The sequence below is a fragment of the Microtus oregoni genome, unplaced genomic scaffold (genome assembly GCF_018167655.1).
Source record: "Microtus oregoni isolate MIOR12 unplaced genomic scaffold, Mior012 000023F_ref0000262, whole genome shotgun sequence".
Lineage (NCBI taxonomy): Eukaryota > Metazoa > Chordata > Mammalia > Rodentia > Cricetidae > Microtus > Microtus oregoni.
In genome coordinates this window covers 13,588,962-13,609,405 of record NW_024543082.1, presented here as the reverse complement: position 1 = coordinate 13,609,405, position 20,444 = coordinate 13,588,962, and the positions used below count along the sequence as shown (strand labels likewise).

Genomic DNA, 20,444 nt, shown 5'->3' with positions numbered 1-20,444 from the left:
TCCTGTTTACTGTTTCTTGTGTGCAGACAATGATGTTATCAGCTAGCTTCCTGCTCCTGCTGGCATGTCATGCCTTCCTGCCACTATGGATGCTAGCCCTCTGGAACTGTCAGCGAAAATTAAGTTTTCCTACAAGTTGCTTTTGCTCATGATATTTCATCACAGCAACAAAGAATAACTAATACACTTTACAAAATTCTATGCAAGTGACCACTCAAGTGGCAAATAATCGAAGAGCTAGTAGAAACACGGTACCTTCAGAATGTGCACAGAGATTAGCACTTTACTGCTGGCTTTCGGTCACAATCCAGAGAACACCTCCTCCCCTGCACTATGTTGCCTCAATATTTCCTGTTACACGCAACACAAAAACACAAATTCTCTCTGGCAGGATAATTCCAGGAACATAAAACTAAAGTTAAATTCTTATTTTCCAGGGGTTTCACATATTTATAGCATGAGCCCTAATCTAAAGAAGGTTAGGGTCTACCTAAACGTTCTCTTTTAGTAAGATATACTAGCGAACATTTAACATTCTGTTATCATCTTGTTATTTTCACTATTAACAATACTTACTAAAAAAGAAAAAAAGACACCTAAAATTGTATCTTCCCAGGATGCTTCCAAGAATATACATTACCTCATTAATTTTAAGCAAGAAATAAAAATATTTGTATTGGGAAACATAACCATTTTAGTAGTGAATTCTAGTAAAGGAAGATTTCTTTTTTCTGACCTAAGTCTCCCTCTTTTTTATAGATGAAATTAATTTAGGATCACAGAGGTACCTGACACTCACCCTCAGTACTCAATCCCCCTTTATTTAGCTCTCATCATCACAAGGCACACTTGTTTACTGTGAATCCTCTCCCAGGGCCTGTTACTACATTATTTTCCAAACTGCCTAGGCACAGTGTACTAAGAAGTATTTGTAGAATTATACTGAGATCAGTAACAAATGCCTGTGGCACTCAGGAGGTAGAGGCAGGGGAATCAGAAGTTTAAGGTCACCCTTGGATGTATGAGACCCTATTTAAAAAAAAATACTGAAGGAAAAATAAAAATTGAGAAGTATTCTTTTAAGTCCCCAAATCAGTGGGTTTCTCCTACATTCCTGAATAATGAAGTTAGGTTTTTAAGGGATAATCGCTAATTTTTTTCACTTTAAAGGAAAAGGCAACAGAAGTTTTACAAACGCACACACACATACACACAAATATACATCAACATGTGTGTGTGTATTCCCACTCAACTTTTCCACTTGATGGCTGAGGAGGAAGGTATTTTTCTAACAGTGTTACAGGCTATAGAGTAGGAACATGTATTTGAAAATTTTATGGTCACTTTGAATGTTTTAAAGAGCTATGAAGACTCCTCCAGTGATAAGTATCATGGAGAAGTTGCAGAACCCTTAATTAATTTGCCATCTAGGGCAAACTTGCCTCTCTTATCACCACTTGACTATTAAGCATGTTGTGCTAAATGTACTACCAAGTGCACCAAAGATACCAAGCTAAAGACACCAAGCACACTAAAAAGAAAGCCAATAAACCCTCAAATTAGTAGCCACAAAGGTTTGAAAATTTTCTTCTTGCATGGAATGACTAACCAAATTTAAGAATAATAAAGAAACCCTATGCATTTACCTTCTGGATATCTGGGGAAATGAAGTTGATTTAAAAAAATCAAGGCAGAAACTAAAAAAAAATGTAGTGTCTTTATAAAATTCTAATAAAAATATACACAAAACAGAAACCTTAAAAGATATTTGCAGCAAAATACATTATCATTTAGGCAGGTCTCCTGGCACAGATTTGTAATCCTACTAGCTACTTGGGAGGCAGAGGTAGTAGTATATCAAGTTCACGACATGCCTTGGCTGTAGAAAGAGTTCCAGACAGCCTGGCAACTTAATGAGATCCTGCTTTAGGGGAACAAAAAGGTTTAAAACAAGATAAGCAAGCCAACAAAGACCATGGGATGTAGCTCAGTATAACAAAGTTCTGAGAATTGTGTGACATCACAGAGAATATATAGCTATGACATCACTAGTTAATATGATCTTATGGGATGCAATCATACATGCAGCCTGTTGCTGGCTACAATGTCATTACAAATAATACATCAGTGCATTCTTACTTCAGATTCCATGAGGTGGGAGAGGTAATGACTCTTTGAGGAAGAATACTGCCCTGGTAGCTAAAAGTCATATTAACAATAAGAAAATGAAACCTTATCATTTTAAATATATTTTTCACATATTTGGTTGTTTCTCCCCAACCTCAACTCCTCCCAGATTTGTTTACCCACCCACTCAACTTTATGTTCTTTCTCAAACTTCCTCCCACAAACATTTATTTACTTGTAAAATCATTGCAAATCATGAAGTTTAAAAGTTAAACTATTTTCTTTATGAACTTTTGGTATAAATGATTTTATAAAACTAATTGAATGGAAGGCTCATGTGTAAGAAATTATCAAAGTGTGCCTGACCAGGCACAAGAAGGAAGTCTAAGCATGTGTGTTTGTGCTAACCATGCAGCAGACAGAGTAGATGCACAATGATGCTGACTGACTCCATTCTCTTATGTGATCTGGAAGTAAAGTACAAGTCAAGGCTGCCTAGTGGCTAAAGGAGCACAAACAGAACTACTAAACCTGCATTTTGCTCTAGTGGACCATGTCCTTTCTTAAAATGTAGGTATTTGTGAATTAGTGTAGTCAATAAAGCATAAAGGAAACAGCACAAAATTAGGAGCCTGCAGGACTGGGATACTACTAAATTATGTACTTAGTGACTTGGTTACCTGACCCTAGTCAAAGCAGAAGAGAAGCATCATGAAGGTTTAGAGTAGAGACAAAAAGGAAGGGGAAAGAGTTGCAAAAAAAATAATGCCAGGAGCATAGAGGACAGACAGCTCTCCCCAAATTCTCCCTTTGATTTAGATGTAATTCTCAATAAGCAATGAAGGGAAATGATGCAGTTTTTAGGAAAACTAAAGAGCTGATGTAAATGTTTATCTAGAACAAATTAAGGTAGGGTAAATTGCCCATTAAAATTTCATCTGAATGTATATATTCAAAGTAGTAATTTACATTTGTAACCATGATTTCATGTCACCAAGGTAAGTATGAATATCTTACAAACAAAATAAAATTGGATGTGATACACGTTAGGCATTTTTATCTAAAGATTTCAAAATGCAAAAATGATCCTATGATATGGAAAATGTACATATTGTATGAATAGAAAATGCTATACTTATAAAAGGGAAGGTAGATTTCCTACAAAGGGGTCCTATTACAGTCCCAGACCTTATGAAATGTATAAAATGCTATGTAAAACACTCAAATTATTTTTGTTAATTGGAGAATGATTTTAATGGATCACCACTTATTCCTCAGCATCTATTCTTATAAATTAATTTAGAGAAAAAAAATAGGCTATGGTTAAACAAGAAAATATAAATAATTGTTTCTATAAAGTCTCTGCAATAATACATAAAGCCACTAGGTGTTGCTCTATGCCCAGAAAAGAAAATAGTTACAGGGATTTCTGCATAAGTACACATTCAAATCTTCTTACACCCAATCGCCACCCACTTTGATTCAGCTTCAATAATGAAGGAGGGGAAATGATGACTATAATTAAAAATTATGACAAAGTAACATTTTTCCCACAATACCCAATCAGATAGTGAGAGAGATCACAGGTTAGCATGATTGAGCCAGTTATGATTACAAGCGGCTTAGGAAGCTAAGTATTATCAACGGCTGTTCCTACTTTACAAAGCACAAGGGCAGAGCTGCACGCTGCTTGGCACTGTGATGAACACACAGTCGGCAAAGGAGCAACGGCACATTGTAGATCAGCCACATATTCCTACTCTCACCAGTTCAAATGTTTATTTCTCATTCACTTGTTCAATAAACGCTAGGTACCAGCTGTGGGACTTGATGCCATTAGAAAGTTCAAATGCCACTTGCATCCAGTGTACAACTGGGAATAAAATGATGATTTCAGTCTTAGTCTGTTTGCAGTTCAAGGGAAGAGGATAGCTACACTGCAGAAGTAAACAGTGAAAGCATATATTAGAAGGGTCCTTGGGAGCACAGAGAAAAATCCTTTATCGTGTGGGCGGAGGCAGTTAAAAGTAATATCTGAGACGTACTTGGAAAGAAAGGCAGACTCTCCCTCAAAGGAAGAGTGAGAACGACAGCCATGGCAGGTGAGAATGCAGAGGTAAATCTTGGCTGCGCTTCTGAGAAACGGTGACTTTCCCAGTGTGGGTAAAGAATAAGATGCCATACACACATAGTGGGAGATGAATCAGGCTGACAAAAACTGGAATTCTGTTGTCTGGGAATTAGGCTGGAGGAAACAGGGCTGGCCAAGGATTTTGGTTAGAGGAATTGCATGAGGAGAGATATGCAGTTAGATAATTATGGCAGAGGCATGCAGGATAACCATGGCAGGGAGTGACTGGAGGCAGGAGGAGACCAATTAGCAGGTAGGGGAAATAAAGCTGCAGAGATGTAGGGCTCCAATTAAGTCAGAGATAGCACTTGCCAGTCCTCAGTAATTGTCTGGAAGGATGTCAGGGCCTCAGCAGAAGGGCCAGACTACACCTGTATCTTTATAGTAAGGGAAGTGGAGAGAGAAGTGAGAGGAGAAGGAAGCCTCAGTGGGGGCAGAGAATGTATTTCAGGGGATGAGAGGAGTGTGTCTGAATGTCTGTCTGACAATGGCATACGGCACTAGTATTAGGCTACAGACCTGAGGGTCCTGTGCGATTCCTAGAATCTGTTGTATCATCTGGTAAAAAAAGGTAGAGGTGGGAGGACCTAGTTCACTCAGGGCATCCAGGCCAGCAGCAGCCTGTCTCCACTCCATAGATAAAGTTTTCCTATTATCACATTCGATGCAGCCAAGCTCATAAAAGAGCACAGGAAACTCCATCCTGTTTATACAGGCAACGGTAGTAAAAGTTGAGACAAAGGACTGCATCTTTCTGCCTCAATTTCCTCATTTGATGAGCTGGGAAGCCACTTTGTCTTCTTGCCATTTTAAAGCATCTATGACTCCAAGTACAGATTAGGGAAAAGGATCTGACTACCTGTGCTTTGTGCCCCACTACTGATAGAAGAAGCTGGGGTGCTTGGCAAGATGGGTAGTACAGTCTACAAAGTAACATAAAGGGGGCGACTTGTAAAGAGGAAGAAACAAACAAACCAACCTCTGGGCACCTACTTCCCTTTTACTGTGGAATTCAAACATAACACATATTCTAACAGAGTATCCAGAAGCCATAAACCCGTGAAAAGAGGATAAAAGCTATGATAGGTAAAGACCAGGAGATGAAACAAGATAATGGAATTTAATGGGTTTAAGTCTCCTGGACTAGTCAAGCAGATTAGTCTAAGACAAGCACATATCAAATTAACTCAAGTTGTACTGGTGAGTAAGAAAAGAATTTTTCCCACTCCACTGATAACAGAAATAAAAGTGAAAACTTTCCATTTTATCTATATCAATATTTAAACAAAGTTAAAATCCAGTGTTCAAAAATGGGGGTAGATCATGTAAACTCTATCAGTGTGATCAGCTGTTCATTGGCTCGGGTTTTGCATATCTCTTCTGCTAGTGGAAATCAAGTGGGTTTAAATCCTAGTATTATGACTTCCTCATTCAATGGCCATGAAGAATGCAACAAGAAACTGACACCATAGGATTGCTGGGAGGACAAAATGAGTTAACGAATGTGAAGGGCTTAGCCCTACGTCTAGCTTAAAGCAATCTCAAAATGCCTTGTTCCGTGGCTGCTGCTAGCTCTAGTATGAGTAACACAGGACATACATCAGAACTGGGGATAGGTAGGTGGAACTGAACCACAAAGTCTCCTAGGAGCTACACAAAAACTGGCTAGACCTGCTGTAGTGCCCGCTCAGTTCTGCCACTGCAGCTAGGAGCTAACATAGCGCGTAATTACTAAACCTTACTGGCCCTGGTCCCTCTCCTAATGGTTTAATATTTATTCATAAAGAAGACAAAACTTAATTCCCAGGATTGCTAAGGAGGTGTTGTTCTTACCCTTTTAAGAGTAGCACTTTGAAAGGAAGAAGTATTATATGAAAGTTAGCTGTAATAGTTAACTGCTCAGCAGTATTCAGTCAAAATCTTGTTATTCCTCATCCTAAGTTCCTTAAGGTCCATTTAATACAGTAAATGAATAGAAAAATAAAAAATAAAACTTTATCATAAACTTACAATAAAGCTAAATAAAATTAAATGCTATAATACATATTATGGTGACAGCAAGTATTTTAAGGTTTAGGGAAGAAAACTATTTAGCTCATGAAGGAGGTGAAAGATTAATACTGTTTCAAGAAACGAAATATAACATTTCCAAATTTCAATCAGACATTCATTTCTTCTTTTATAAATAGGCAGATTGTCAGTTGAAAATGAAAATCAAGAGGATGCTCCATGAAGTCAAAAGTTCATGTGAAGGATTAGATTTCTTTAAAAACTTGGGCCTTAAGAGATATCAGCCTCATAAAGGGCAGGTATTTGTATATGGTCTATTCCTTGACATGCCTTACACTCCAAAGACATTCCATGAATATTTTTCTTCTGAGTAAACACACTAAATGGTGGCACATTTTCTTTGCAGTACAGCCTCACCGGACAGGCCCCCGAAGGGGGTGTACCTCCATGGGCAGCTTCCTCTTCTACTGACCTAGCTTGCCTAGCTTAGCTAATCTAAATTAAATTATCTTTCCATGATCACCTAGTGATGATGAAGAGAGCAAATTACAATTTTAAATTCTTTCCAGGTTTCAATGAACAAGGAAGTGTGTGTGTGTGTGTGTGTGTGTGTGTGTGTGTGTGTGTGTGTGCAGGGGTGTGTGGGGTATGTGTGTGCATGATGGATGCATGCATACCGGTGATGGCAAAGCACACTGAAGCCTGCAGGACTAATAGATATAATTTAAGCTTTTGAATTAAATATGAAATGCCTAGAATAACTTATGGTGATGATCCTGTATACTTACACGAATTTTCAAGGAGTAAAAAATGCCTTACAGGCTTTATTTAATTAATCTTTGCAGTAGCCACAAGAGTCACAGGATTCAGGCATTATTATTCACATCTCTGGACAGGATGGAAGGCAAGGCAAAAAGTGGGGAAAGATATACTGTCATATCTATTTGTTCTACCAAGTATTCAAAAACTAGAGACCCAAAGTCTAAGGCAAATCTCATACACTGCTAATGCTGGCTTCAGTTACTAAACTGAATAGACACGCCTTCCCTCAGCAGCGATGGATGTTCTTCCTAACCACTCTTATTTTCCATTTTGCTTCCTTTCCTTCTGTTCTAGCCAAGATGACTGTTGCTCACTTGGGTACAACAGCAAATGTTGTCCTTGCCAAGATTAATCCAATTATATTTTGTCGTTTCCATATAATCTATGAATCTTAACACCCCCTGCTTTTATTTTTAAATTCTAGTTTAGCTTTACATTTTTCAAACTAGCACAAATAATGGAAAACTCTATCTTAGCAATTTCAGATCAAATATTTTGCTTTACTTGTATTTTTATCTTCCATTAACTCACTGATACCATATTTAAGAACTTTCTAATTGCCTCTTCAATCAAGAATCTGATAAAAAGAATATTACTTTGTTTCTTTTACCATTTTATTTCCTGTTTCTTTAAATTAAACAATGAATTCACTTAAATCTCGAGTGTTTTGTTTAAAGTGGTTCACTTCTACAGCTCAAGAAGATCTTTCTGTGCTACTGCGCAAGCAACTAGATTTGACATCTGACTTATCTAATTTGCCAAAATGTCCTATCATATCCTTCCATTTCTTCCACTACGATGGGGTCATTTCTACTGCCTCTTACAAACACTCAGCAGAGACAGGCTTGCTGTGTTTTGAGACAGGACTCATTCCTTTCTGTCTTTGTCCTGTTCAGTATATCAATTTTTCTTCTCAAATCAATAAATTCTATAAAATAAATACTGTTCTTAAAAATATTGTTCCAAATAGTTCAAATATTTACATATAATATGGGCATGAAGACTATTATTTGTGTGAACTATAAAACATCAGATTGGCCTGGGTCTGGAAAAGCCTGGGATAAAACCGGACTCTCTGAACATAACGGACAATGAGGAATACTGAGAACTCAAGAACAATGGCACTGGGTTTCTGATCCTACTGCACGTACTGGCTTTGTGGGAGCCTAGGCAGTTTGGATGCTCAACTTACTAGACCTGGATGGAGGTGGGGGGTTCCTTGGACTTCCCACAGGACAGGGAACCCTGATTGCTTTTCGGGCTGGGGGGGGGGGCTTAATTAGGGGAGGGGGAGGGAAATGGGAGGTGGTGGCTGGGAAGAGACAGAAATCTTTAATAAATAAATAAATTAAAAAAAAACATCAGATTTATATTTACCCTTTCAATTTGATAAGGACTCCAGCTTACTACGCCAAGAGCAAACAGTCTTGCTTGGCTCAGAAACAGTAGTACACAAAATGCCCAACTAATAGTGCCATAGATCTATTATGGTGACTGAGAATTGGAAGACTGAGGAAAACAAATACAAACATCAATATAATTTGCTCACTGACATCTCAAGAAACTAAACTGTCTGTAACTGCAAGGGTACACCAAGCAGACCTATGGCACCATTGGCCATAGAAGCTTTTCACTAGAAATCTATCATATCAGTAAAGAAAATACCTGTATTATTTAAGACAATCTATTTCCTATATTAAATTCCACACTTTAAAAAAGCATTTTCTTTAGAACTCTGTAAATGTGGTGAAATCTCAGGCCAGGGAAAAAGACAGCCCCTTCTCTCTAAGACTACTTCATAATAAGACTCTCTCATGTCACTTTGAATGTCTTTGTGATTATACCTTTCAGTGGTAGAATTTCTGTAAGATGTCACTTTAGTCAAACTAAACAGTATAAATAGATTTCACAGTAATTATTCCAATGTAAAAAATACAAAATTTCTGAATTGTTCTCTATATTAATTTTCATAGGAAAACCTAAATACATATTTATTTTGTTTATCTTAGGATAATCTGTCTATATAGAAGTTCTGTTTACTAAGTCTACATACATATTTGCAATAAAAAATAGGGAGAAATCTATAGACTAACTGAAGCCTACTGGTCTCCAAAAGTAAGCTCTCTGATGGTATTTGGACATAATATTTTACTTAAGTTTTTACTATTTTACTGTTCTGATAGCTAGGATTATTTTACAGGAATGACCTAAATGTCTCCTGAGATGAGGGGAAGGAACAAGAACACAAAGCTGGACCCCTAAGGATGTAACTACTGCTACAGGTACCTGCTCCTGCACTGTTTGCTTCTTTATCGATAGAGTTCTCAAAATGCTTCCACTTCATTAGGATAAAAAGGTCTATCACTGTATTGCTTACACTATGTGTCATAAAATGCTATGTTTTTTAAAGGAAGCAGAATTTACTAAAAACAGCTTAAGTGATGTGGGATTCCCCATTTGTATGCTATGAATATGTTTTATTACCATTGGTTAATAAAGAAGCTGCTTTGGCGTATGGCAGGGCAGAATATAACAAGGTGGGAAATCCAAGCAGTGGGAGAGGAGGAGGAAAGATGGCGGAGTCAGAGAGATGCCATGTAGCTCTGAAGGAGCAAATTGCTAGAACCTTACCAGTAAGCCATAACATCATGGCGATATACAGATGAAGAGAAATGGGTTAATTTAAGAAATAAGACCTAGGTAGAAATATGCCCAAGCCATTGGCCAAACAGCATTGTAATTAATAGTTTCGGTGTGATTATTTGGGTCTGGGTGGCCAGGAAATGAAGGTGCAATCTCTGCTTATACATAAGTGTTAAAATTTTAAGCAAAGCAGTAAATTAATTTCCTTTTTCTTACTAGCATCCAGAAGATTTACAATGATCATTTGTTTATATTTGTTCTGAAGTGGTAAAAGAATGCTGAAAAGTTGGGAATAAAATATAATTGAATCTGTAAGGAGAGGTAATGCTGACTTTTGCAAAGGTCATGAGTCAGACTGCTGAAAGATCAACTCTGTCCACATCCACCTTTGGAATATTTAGACCACTCTAGAGAATATGCTTTGCCCTTAGGAGGTCATATTATGTGCTAGGGAGGGAAATGATGTCCAACAATGCTGCTATTAGGAGCTAGAAACACGCTCAATAATGAGCTGCAAAAGCAGTCACATGAATGTGATTTTCAGTGGAAGATTTGCACACCAGAATAAATACTTCTATAAAAATTAATACTTTTACTACATTAAAATGAAAAAAAATAAATTTGTTAAATTTAATATAAACTCAACCACTTTGTATCCCCATATAAAAAAACTATAAGTAACAACAGCACCATAGTATTAATAGCCTGTATAGTTGAGTAGATTTTAACTGTAATCTACATGGCCTACTCAAAGTTTAAAACAGCAGTAAACAGCACAGGCTTGTAATAAAACTGAACTAAAAGCAAGAAAATGAAAAAAGAAAGGAAAATGTTTGCAGTATGTCTCCACAGCAGTAATAAATAATATTAGGGATACGCTTGCTACTAGATTAATTTTCCATGGGAATATTAACAGTTCTTGCTATTTTGTCCCAAACAGCTATGTTGGTTTGAATGGAAATTTTCCATCTGAAGACTCAGAATGTAGCAAAAAAAATAACCTGCAGGTTAATTCAGCTGATCTCTGTTAAGTGGGTCTAGAAAGTAGAAGGTGCCACAAATGCAAATTAGTGTGGTTAACTGCCACAGCTGAGCAGAATCAAGTCTAAAAATGTTTAGCAAAAGCAGACTAATAACTAGATCACAGAAACAAGGTCATGACGGCCCTGGGTCCTTTTCTTTTCCTAAAGGATGAAACAGTTTTGTAATGCTGTCATTCCAGATGTTCAAACAAGAGTTTAGAATTACTCAGATACTAGAGAGACAAGAGAGACAGACAGTCTCATATTTTTACTGTTGGCTTCCCACTAGCACATCTAAATGAGAACATGATACAAACAGGGAATGTGTTGAATTGAGTGAACTTATTTAGGATACAATCTACACACCGATGACACAAGACAACAAATGCACAGTACTGGAGTTTTTACTCCCAGGTTCAAACAACTGCAGATTCTGCAGTGGAGTAGTGTGTCTGTCCTTTTGGCTCGTGTATACTACTTCTGCTACCCTCAACACATTAGATGCACAGGTAAAGTTTCTCAGCGAGCTGTTAAGGGTGGAACTGCAGCAACAAGGTGAACAAAATGCAGATGTCTATGTGCTGAAACACCAGAATGCAGTGTGAAGAGCAATGAAGACTAAGGCCTGGCTTACCTCTGGCGTTCCAAGAGCATGTTCTCCAGCTAACAGCAACATGCTCAGGCCTCCCATCTGAGTAGGATCTAAAGATCAAAAACGAAAATCAACTCAGAAACATGAAGAACACACAACCATACAGAATAAAAAAGGATATTCATAAAGGCAGAAATCCAAACTACCCACATATAAATTTTATGGAAAAATAACAAAATTCATTCTTAAATAACCTGGTACATGTGTACTTACTGCACATACGTTAAAGAGCCCCTTTCTTTTCTATATTTTGCTTTTTTTTTTTTTTTTGGAAACAGTGTCTTACTATGAAGCCCGGCTCTACTACGCTCATGCTCTCCCTGCCTTAGTCTTTTAAGGGCATGGATAATAGGCATGACCACTACACCAGGCCTTTAAAATGCTACTGCTCTACCCCCATTCCAACACAACACTTTCCCCAACAGTACAGCTGTTACCTACCAAACTTCCTTTCTCCCAAGGCTTCTTTCCAAAACTGAGGTGTTTTGATGCAATTTTTTTTTTAATCCAAGCATACTCATGCTTGTCTTCTGAGAAGTTTGAGACTTAATCTGAAATTGTTATTTCTGCTATGCGCAATCGGGTTTGGTCAAAAGAATTAGGCTATCAGGGAACACAGAACAGAGAAATTTCACACTGGCCTCCAAAAAAAAATACTCTCCTTAAAGCTTCCAAACTAAAATAAAATAAAAATAACAGATATGCTGTAGACATTATAGATCTTCAGGCATATCAGGCTCTTGCTAAAATAGCTTGAAGATTAAAATTAATGTTTATGTTAGCAAACTTTATTTTTAATTTTTTAAAATTCATTTTATATTCTCCCACCCCTCCTCTCCCCACTGCCTTCGCCTCCTCCCTCCATCCACTCCTCCAACAGGTAAGGGCTCCCATAAGGAGTCACCAAATTCTGGCACATTAAGTTGGGACAGGACAAGCCCCTCCCCACTGGTTAGCCAACTTTTGCTTTAATTCTTTCAACAGTATACTGACGCAGAAAGATAACTAAAGAGTCCGGTGGTAGATCTGTGCTCCAGGTTCTATTTCCATGAGAGACCTTTACTCTTTAAGGCTGTCTCAAATTTTAAAATTGAAAGCACCAATGAAAGAGCAGATGGGAATGCACCCGTCTCTGGTGCACACAGGTCTCAAGGCATGCATTTTAGCTTTAGGATGAGGATATGTAAGACTGCCTGAAGACATTTCTGTCTAAATGTATGCCCTGAAGTAGAGCTTTGTTCAGTCTGCCTTGAGATCTCAGGAATCAACTTTGATCACACCTTATATATAAATTTTTTAACTGAGAAAAGGTTCTGAGGTAGACATAAACACAGCCCCCCCCACACACACACACAGAGAGAGAGAGAGAGAGAGAGAAGAAGGAGGAGGAGGAGGAGGAGAAGGAGGAGGAGGAGGAGGAGGAGGAGGAGGAATAAAAGATAAGGAGGCTATGAGGTAATCAGAGAGAAAAACATGTCATCAAATGATGGTATGTTAAGAAAGCCAAACACTGGTAGGCAGCCAGGCAGGAGGACACACAAAGAACACAAACACTGGCTAATCTGGTAAAATAAAGGCCTGCAGTGCTTTTAAGTGTCTACTTCCCATTAAACCTTAACTTTAAGAACTACTGTGCCTGATAAAATAGATGCATACATTTCTTTAAAAGTATAAGTCAAGAGGGGAAATGAATTTAGAGGAAAGTAAGTGTTAAGGATGCTTGAGAGTGCAACTTTTGCAGCTGGCATGCTAGGAACCAGGGCTGAGTGATAGCATTCAAGAGATAAAAATGTGCCACTCAAATTACAAAGTAAAATAGGAATACGGCTACATGATAATCCAAGTCATATACCAAATGTGACTTCGTAAGAAGTTTGTTATTCATCCTAAAGGACACGCCAAGAAACTATCATTTTTCTATCGCTTACATAATGCTATTTAAAACTATCAAAATACATTCACATAAGTAGAACACTTTGCTTTTATTGAAAGTTTGTAGTATATCAAAGTCTACATATTTTTCCTTCCTTGAAAATCATATATTTGACAAAGTTGGGTTTCTCTAAATTGTGAAATGTAGAGTGCCAAGGACCACTAAACAAATAAACAAGAATAAAACAGACTAGATTCTGCATTAAACTGACCTTTAAAATTCCTTTTGTATTGCCTTTGTTCAGATAGCTAAACACCAGTTTTTAATCACAGGTAATTTGGTTCACTTTCATCTTGTTGAAAGGGGCATAACTAGCAGTGAGCGAGCTCTGGTCATGAAATTCGAACACATGACACAGGTCTTTATTACTTGAGGCAATGCTATCCAGGTGTTTTTCTTTCCTGTATTTTGCTTCAAGGAATATTACTTTTTAAAGCTGAATTACACATTTCTTAAGTCTAGATTCTACTTCTCTTTTTATAGGTAAAAGGTAAATTAATAAATGTCAGAAACATTGTTACTAAAAGATGTATTTACACACTTTCTATAATTTACATACAATTCTTGTTTGGTTTGTGATGAACCATCAAAGAAAACTCAAAATGAAAATTCTACACGAAGTAACAGATTTAGAATTGAGAGAATAGCAATAGACGCTAAATGGCAATCAAAGAGAGTTTCGACTTTAGCCATCAATCCATCTACTCTTGGTCTCAGACAAAACCACCATAATCTGGGAAGTCCAGACACTTCACAAAGACCGGTACCAAGTGGGCTGAAGCTAGCACTGTGCAAAATGACAGCTAACACAGGAACAGCTCTGCTTTGGGTTTTCAGGACACATGTTGAGAACTGTTCTGGAATTGCATTACACACACTGCACTCAATCACCTGAATACTTTGTTTCCCAAAGATATGTCCATACGTTGCTTCATTCTTCAGGCATTCATCCTATATCACATGTACTTTTCATATTATGAGCCCAACATTGAACTATGAAGGCTTGTGCAAACTACTGGGCATTTAAAAGAATTTACAATCACAGTATGGCTCAACTGCATCCCTACTAACCTTCCAATATTGTAAATGGTTTAGGACTCTGAAAAATAGTTTCTTGTAATATGGCATAGGAACTCAAGCTCAGTACGAACTTCCCTGCTTTTGTCTTATTCAACCTCCCAATTTCTTCCTGGCAAAATCCTCTTTTGGTTACACTCAATAGGAGGAAAGATCTAGCCATTCTGGGCAAAAATGTAAATGTTTTATTTCATGGTCATAAATGCATTAGCATTCCTTAACACCCAAAGAGTAAAATAGCAAATGGCACCATCTGGAATTTTAAGTTTGCTAAAGGTGAACATTAATGGGGATCGAAGAAGGGGTAGGGTGGGGGTTCTCTTTAAGGTTCATCTCAGATTTGGATGGATTTGTTCATGGATAAGATACTCAGATGATCTAAGTAACTGTGGGTCTTTAAATACCCATAACTCCAGTGCTTACTCTGCTTAATAGTTGGGAGGAGGTGTGTGTGAGAGAGAAGGGAAGAGAGGGAGGGCGACAGATTTATTTTGTTAGTATAACATTTCCTGACAGGCTCCAAACTGCGGTGACGTTTCCATACTGCCAATATTAGGATCTCCACAGCATGTACACTTGGCTGCATGTCTTCAGTTCTTTGTATACCATGCCCTAATACCTCATGATAGGCTACATATTTGCCAGAGTTTCATACTGGTCAAAAATTTTGGTCTTCTCAAATTTGTATTATTTGTTTAAAACACTTGGTGCATTGTTCTGTCCTTTAAAAAGAACAGGTGCAAATTGTGGAAACTTACCAGCCATTCCAAAGTTAAGCTGAGGAATTTCTTCTGTCTTTGCCTTCTTGGGGGTTGGCAAATCTCTTGAAGAGTCAGATGGGAAGGCCCAAAGTTTCTTCCGTGGATTGACAGTGGGTGTTGGCGATTTTACAGGCTTGTTTGTAGTAGGGCACCATCTGTAGCCAGGATTTGCTTTCATAAATGCATCTTTATACTATAAACAAATGAGGGCTTAATTAACATCCAGACCCAGAAGTTCAACAACATTTACCTTTTCCCTCCCTCATTCAGATTATGACTGAGGAAACCACATTCCATGATTTCAGTGGCTCTGCTTAGAGAAGATGACAGTGTCACGCACCAAGATCTAGAGACAGGGTGGAGTTATCTAACTTGTGGGCCGAGAATACGGGAATCAGACACTCAGAATGTTCTACTCTTTTTGTTGTTCTTGTTCTTAAAAAGTTGTCTGACTTTGGTGGCAGAGGAGGCTTTTGTATTAGAAAGAGCCCAGGGCTCTGAGGGTGGAAAAGGCGAGGATAAAACAAGCTGCAGGCATTTAGCATAGAGCAGTGTCCTCTGTGGGCCTTAAAGGACAGCACAGCACCATCTATGCTTCGGGTCACTGTCAAAAGTGCACAGCACCAATTTCTTCTCTTAAAGTTTTAAAAATTGTGTGTACATGTGTGAATTTTTTTTTTCAGATAGCTGTTTTGGTATCACTTGCATGCATGGTGCCTATGGAGGCTACAAGAGAGAAGTGGATGCCCTGGAACTGGAGCTAGAGATGATTATGAGCTTCCATATGAATGCTTGGATTCAAACCTCAGTCCCCATCTCTACAACCTCTGATGTGACATGCTGTAATCAATCCATCACAAGCTTTAGATTTACACTCACCCTTTTTTATGTTGCTTCCTCCCTTTATCCCTTCTTCTAAATCCACTACCTCTTTCCTAACGTCCATACCTTCTCAGAGCTATATTGTTTAATTAAAAAATATTTCCTATATATTCTTTAAATATCACTATCAGATTATTTTATTAGCACATTTTTGAAACAATTTGGTTATATAATCTGGTTCTGATTTCACAATCCTCTGCTTCAGTCTCCCAAGTACTGAGGTTATAGGCGTACACCCCCATGACCATCTAACACAATTTTTTCATCCTCGCAGGCTTACCTTTTACAATGGTAATGTGTTCTAAGCTCCAAGTTGCTTTTAGACAAGAGGTAAAAGGTACTATTTTGAGGAAAGGTATAAGGAAAAAATACCTAATCTAAGCAATGCTCCCCCTATATAAATAAAAGCTATAATGTAGGTAATAATGTAGTATTAATTAACAATGAATGATATTTATCCCAATGCTATCTTAACTCATTTTCTGAAATTATTTTATGTATAACATATAAATTTACCTATTAACATATAGGGGTGTGTGTGTAAAAAAAGCACATAGGCCCCTAAAGTCTAGTAATATTTTTCTCTTTTAATTAAAAAAGATTTCTTTTATTTGAATTATGTGTATGTGTCTCTGTGTGAGTATTTGCACACTGGAGGCGTCAGTAACCTGTAGTTACAGATGGTTGTAAGCAGCCCAGTGTGGGTGTTGGGAACACTAGAACACAAGAACTCTTATAACTACTTAGCCACCACTCTAGTTTTTAGTTCTATTTTTTTGTAAAAATAAAGAAGTAAAATAAGACACTAGGTCGGCACCAAATGAATTTACAACTGTATAGCAGAATGAATTTGGAAACATCAAAGTTGACATAAGAAGACACACTGCCACAGTGAATTCTTGTAAATGGGGAATTTACATATTAAGTTGAAGCAGACAAATAACCTTGCCTGCTGTCTGATGGTAGAAAGTGATAAATGGCAGGCGGGGTGAAAAGGCAAGGAGCAGACACATGCATCATTATCATGCCTCAATAAAAGGTGCATGGGGAAGGTGTGCCAGTAACTGAACGTTCAAAGAAACTTACTAATAAATTTATCATGAGAAATAAAATCATCTTTTTTTGGTAGGTAAAATTTTCTAAGCAGAAAGCACCAGCTGTGAAAGAGACTGGATGGCGTTAGTACCCGAATCTCTTGCTCCTTGAGAGTGCCCTTCTCTTCATATTCAGTTTTTTGACACATCCTTCACTAGTAACATTGCTAGGGATCACTTAATGATCTGTTTCAGTAAAAATCAAGTATAATGGAAATTATACTGTCATCCTGATAAATTATCAGTTGATACTAATGAAGGCCGCCTTACGCTAATTTATGATAGTGCTGAAGATAGCATAAAGCACCAACAATCAGCACTTACAATCATTTTCATCCTTTTGTCTCTATCCTCTGCACCTTCACTGCAAAGACACTCTTCTTAGACACTGGAAACAGAAAGAGGGGGAATCAAGCGGAGTCCCTCCTTTCATGCTGCTTCCAATTCACAATTTACCTCACAAGCATTTCTGTTTACACATGGTCTACAATCCTTGCCCTAACTCAAGCATGAAAAATGGTTTTTGCGACGGGTCTACAGAACAGCAAGTTTCCTATGAGTGCAAGAGAAAGGCCTGGAATATGGGGGATGTTTTAGACAATTTACTATGAAGGATAATACTCTAACTAAATCACAATATGAATTGTGCAGACTCTTAAACTCAATATAAATGTTCAATACACACACATAACATTTTTATTTTTTAGCTTTTGTTTGTTGTTGGAGATTGAACCCAGAGCCTCAGTATGCTTAGTACCCATCTTATCGCTGAAATACAACACTAGACCCCTAGTCAAGTATATACTGATCAGAAGGGCTAAAATTGTGAATGACTGAGGCAAAAAAAAACCACATAAATTTATCTACAGAAAACACCAAACCAATACAAATTATGGACTGCAAGAAAGTTCGGAGGCAAGAGCAGCCTCGGAGAGCAAAGATGCCTGCATGTCCTTGGAACTTGGTTCTTCATCAATCATTTGATCTGATTCAGCTTTTCAGAGACACAGGAAAAGCTTGTCATTTGTTAGGACAAGGTTACTAGAAAAGAGATTACAAAGGAGGCAGGGAAAAGAAGTAATGCTGGGAGACCTGGTATACAGTCCGGAGCAAATAGCCAAGTGTAATAATTGCCATGTAGGTCAACCAGGTGAACAAAATCCATCATCACAGGAGCGAAAGGCCTCAAGAGATAGGCCCCATCTATCCAGACATCCAGGGCCAGGTTGGAGGGGAGAGGGAAGCTCATTTATCTTCCAGGAGCATCAATCACAGATTATTGATCCTAAGATTTTGATGAAAAATTCTCACACATATCTAGACTTTTGCTAAAATACTGATTTTCAAAATTCTATGAAAATCAAAATTCACCTTATGGCCTTCAACTTTTCCTACAAATTTCCAGCTGATTAAATAATCTATTGTAAATTTGCTTTACAGAGAGTTGTGCACTGATAGAAGGCATTCAGGAATGCTGACACTCTTTTCCTGGCCCTAACCACTATTGTATTTTGTTAGAATAACAAAAAAGAAATTGCTGCTTCTTTTGTTATTCAGTACTGTCACTAAATGCATACCCTCTGTCACCGTTTTTTACCTCCTTTATATCTGACAATGGCATTATTATATAACAAAAGACAATAATCTATTATGTTAATGCTTTAAAATGGGGTCTCAAACAATAAATGCTTTCCAGATCATTGCATAAATGGAAATTTGATCTACAATGTACCTTAATATTAATGAAACATTTTCTCCATTTATTTAATTTTAGTTGCATTTGGAGTACTAACTCAGTGTTCACTAGTGTTTCTAGTTATTATTTACAGTCTAGATCTGCAAAATGAAAAGAGATGGCGATCCTGGTGAGATTCTAGAATAGACATTCTGTGAACACTTGAATAACCAAAGACAGATTCTGCTGCTACAAATATATGAAGTAAAATCTACCAGATCAGTTAACTGGTTATACAGAAAATTATCTGAAATTTGACCAAAGAGTCCTAACACACATTTTTTTCTTATAATCATATCCACCATGAGGAGCTGAAGGAACTCCCTCCATACTTAGTTGTTAGAGCTGGGCCTTCCCTCAACAGCAGGCAGAAATTACAACATACAACCAGGTCAGAGTTAAGCAGAGCATGGTGCTAACTTCTTCAGTAACTGGTGTGTGTGTGTGTGTGTGTGTGTGTGTGTGTGTTTGTGGAGGCGGGGGGGGGTTAGTCTGTACAGAGCACGGGGAGAAGTGCTGCTAATCTATACAGAGTTGAGGAGGGGGGAATATGAATCTGTACTTCCTTCACAGAAACCAAGACTTGTCATGAATAGAAAAAGAAAAATTGTATTGCTACTTCATCTTTTGAAGATATGCTTCTTTTAAAATCAGAAAGAGAAAAGTACAAACTATATACTAATGTTCTAGTCAACTACATGCCACAATAATGGTCTCCTAAGACTGCAGAGCCTTGTGCAGTAAAAGGTATTAGTTGAGTAAATAAACCATGATGCTTGCACAATAACCAAAATGCCTCAGGACACATTCTCAGGCTATCCCTGTGGGTAAATTATTCTCACTTTAATAAAGGGAAGGATTCAGATGGCAAATAAATGTAAAGCATTCATATTCACACATGTGCTGAAAGAATGTCATGTGTTTAGTAAAATATTCAAAATTGAGGGTTCAAAGTTGAAAAGTTATACCTGAAGTAGTTTTCGAAACGACCCGGGCTTGGGGACCAGAGGCTTCTTTGTGTCTAGTTTTGTATCACTACCAACTACCATAAAATCTGACTACTGAAACTTCTTAATAAGCATTGGCTGACTGAACTGACATTCCAATTAAGGCTGCAATATTAACAAAAAAGGCTTCAGCACGATTACATGTACTTTAATGTAACTATGAAACACTAAGTAAATAAGCTGAAAGAAATAACCACCAGAGACCAATTGTGTGATAATTTGGGAAGTAGCTGAATCGATTAGACTATGGAGTAGAAATGAGACAATATTTTATATGAGTAACTATAAACAAGGCAAGATGCAACGTGGGACATTCTGGTTTCCACTTGTAGGCTGCAGGGGGCTACCTAAATAGATTTCATTATAGTGCCACAATGGCAAATATTGTGAAGCTAATTAAGTAATTAATAAAAAATTTCCTGTGCAAAAATAATAGGTCCTCCTCTTAAAAGTGGCCACCTATTGGGTTTGTAAATTAGCTGTATTTAAGAAGAGGCAAACACTATATTGGCAATATGCTGCATGTTGTCCAAAATCAAACTCAAGCG

The 20,444-nt window shown here is 37.6% G+C and overlaps 1 protein-coding gene across 4 annotated transcripts in view; it reads right to left on the bottom strand.

Annotated features, from left to right (window-relative positions):
- Window positions 1-20,444, bottom strand: part of Bbx (BBX high mobility group box domain containing) — a 245,700-nt gene that overhangs the window by 59,128 nt on the left and 166,128 nt on the right. For all 4 annotated transcript variants that reach the window (XM_041672947.1, XM_041672945.1, XM_041672949.1 and 1 more), the window contains 2 exons: window positions 15,176-15,371; window positions 11,390-11,457 (listed from right to left, as the gene is read on the bottom strand). In XM_041672947.1, coding sequence (XP_041528881.1) covers window positions 11,390-11,457; window positions 15,176-15,371 — 264 coding nt within the window. The remainder of the gene's footprint in view (window positions 1-11,389; window positions 11,458-15,175; window positions 15,372-20,444) is intronic.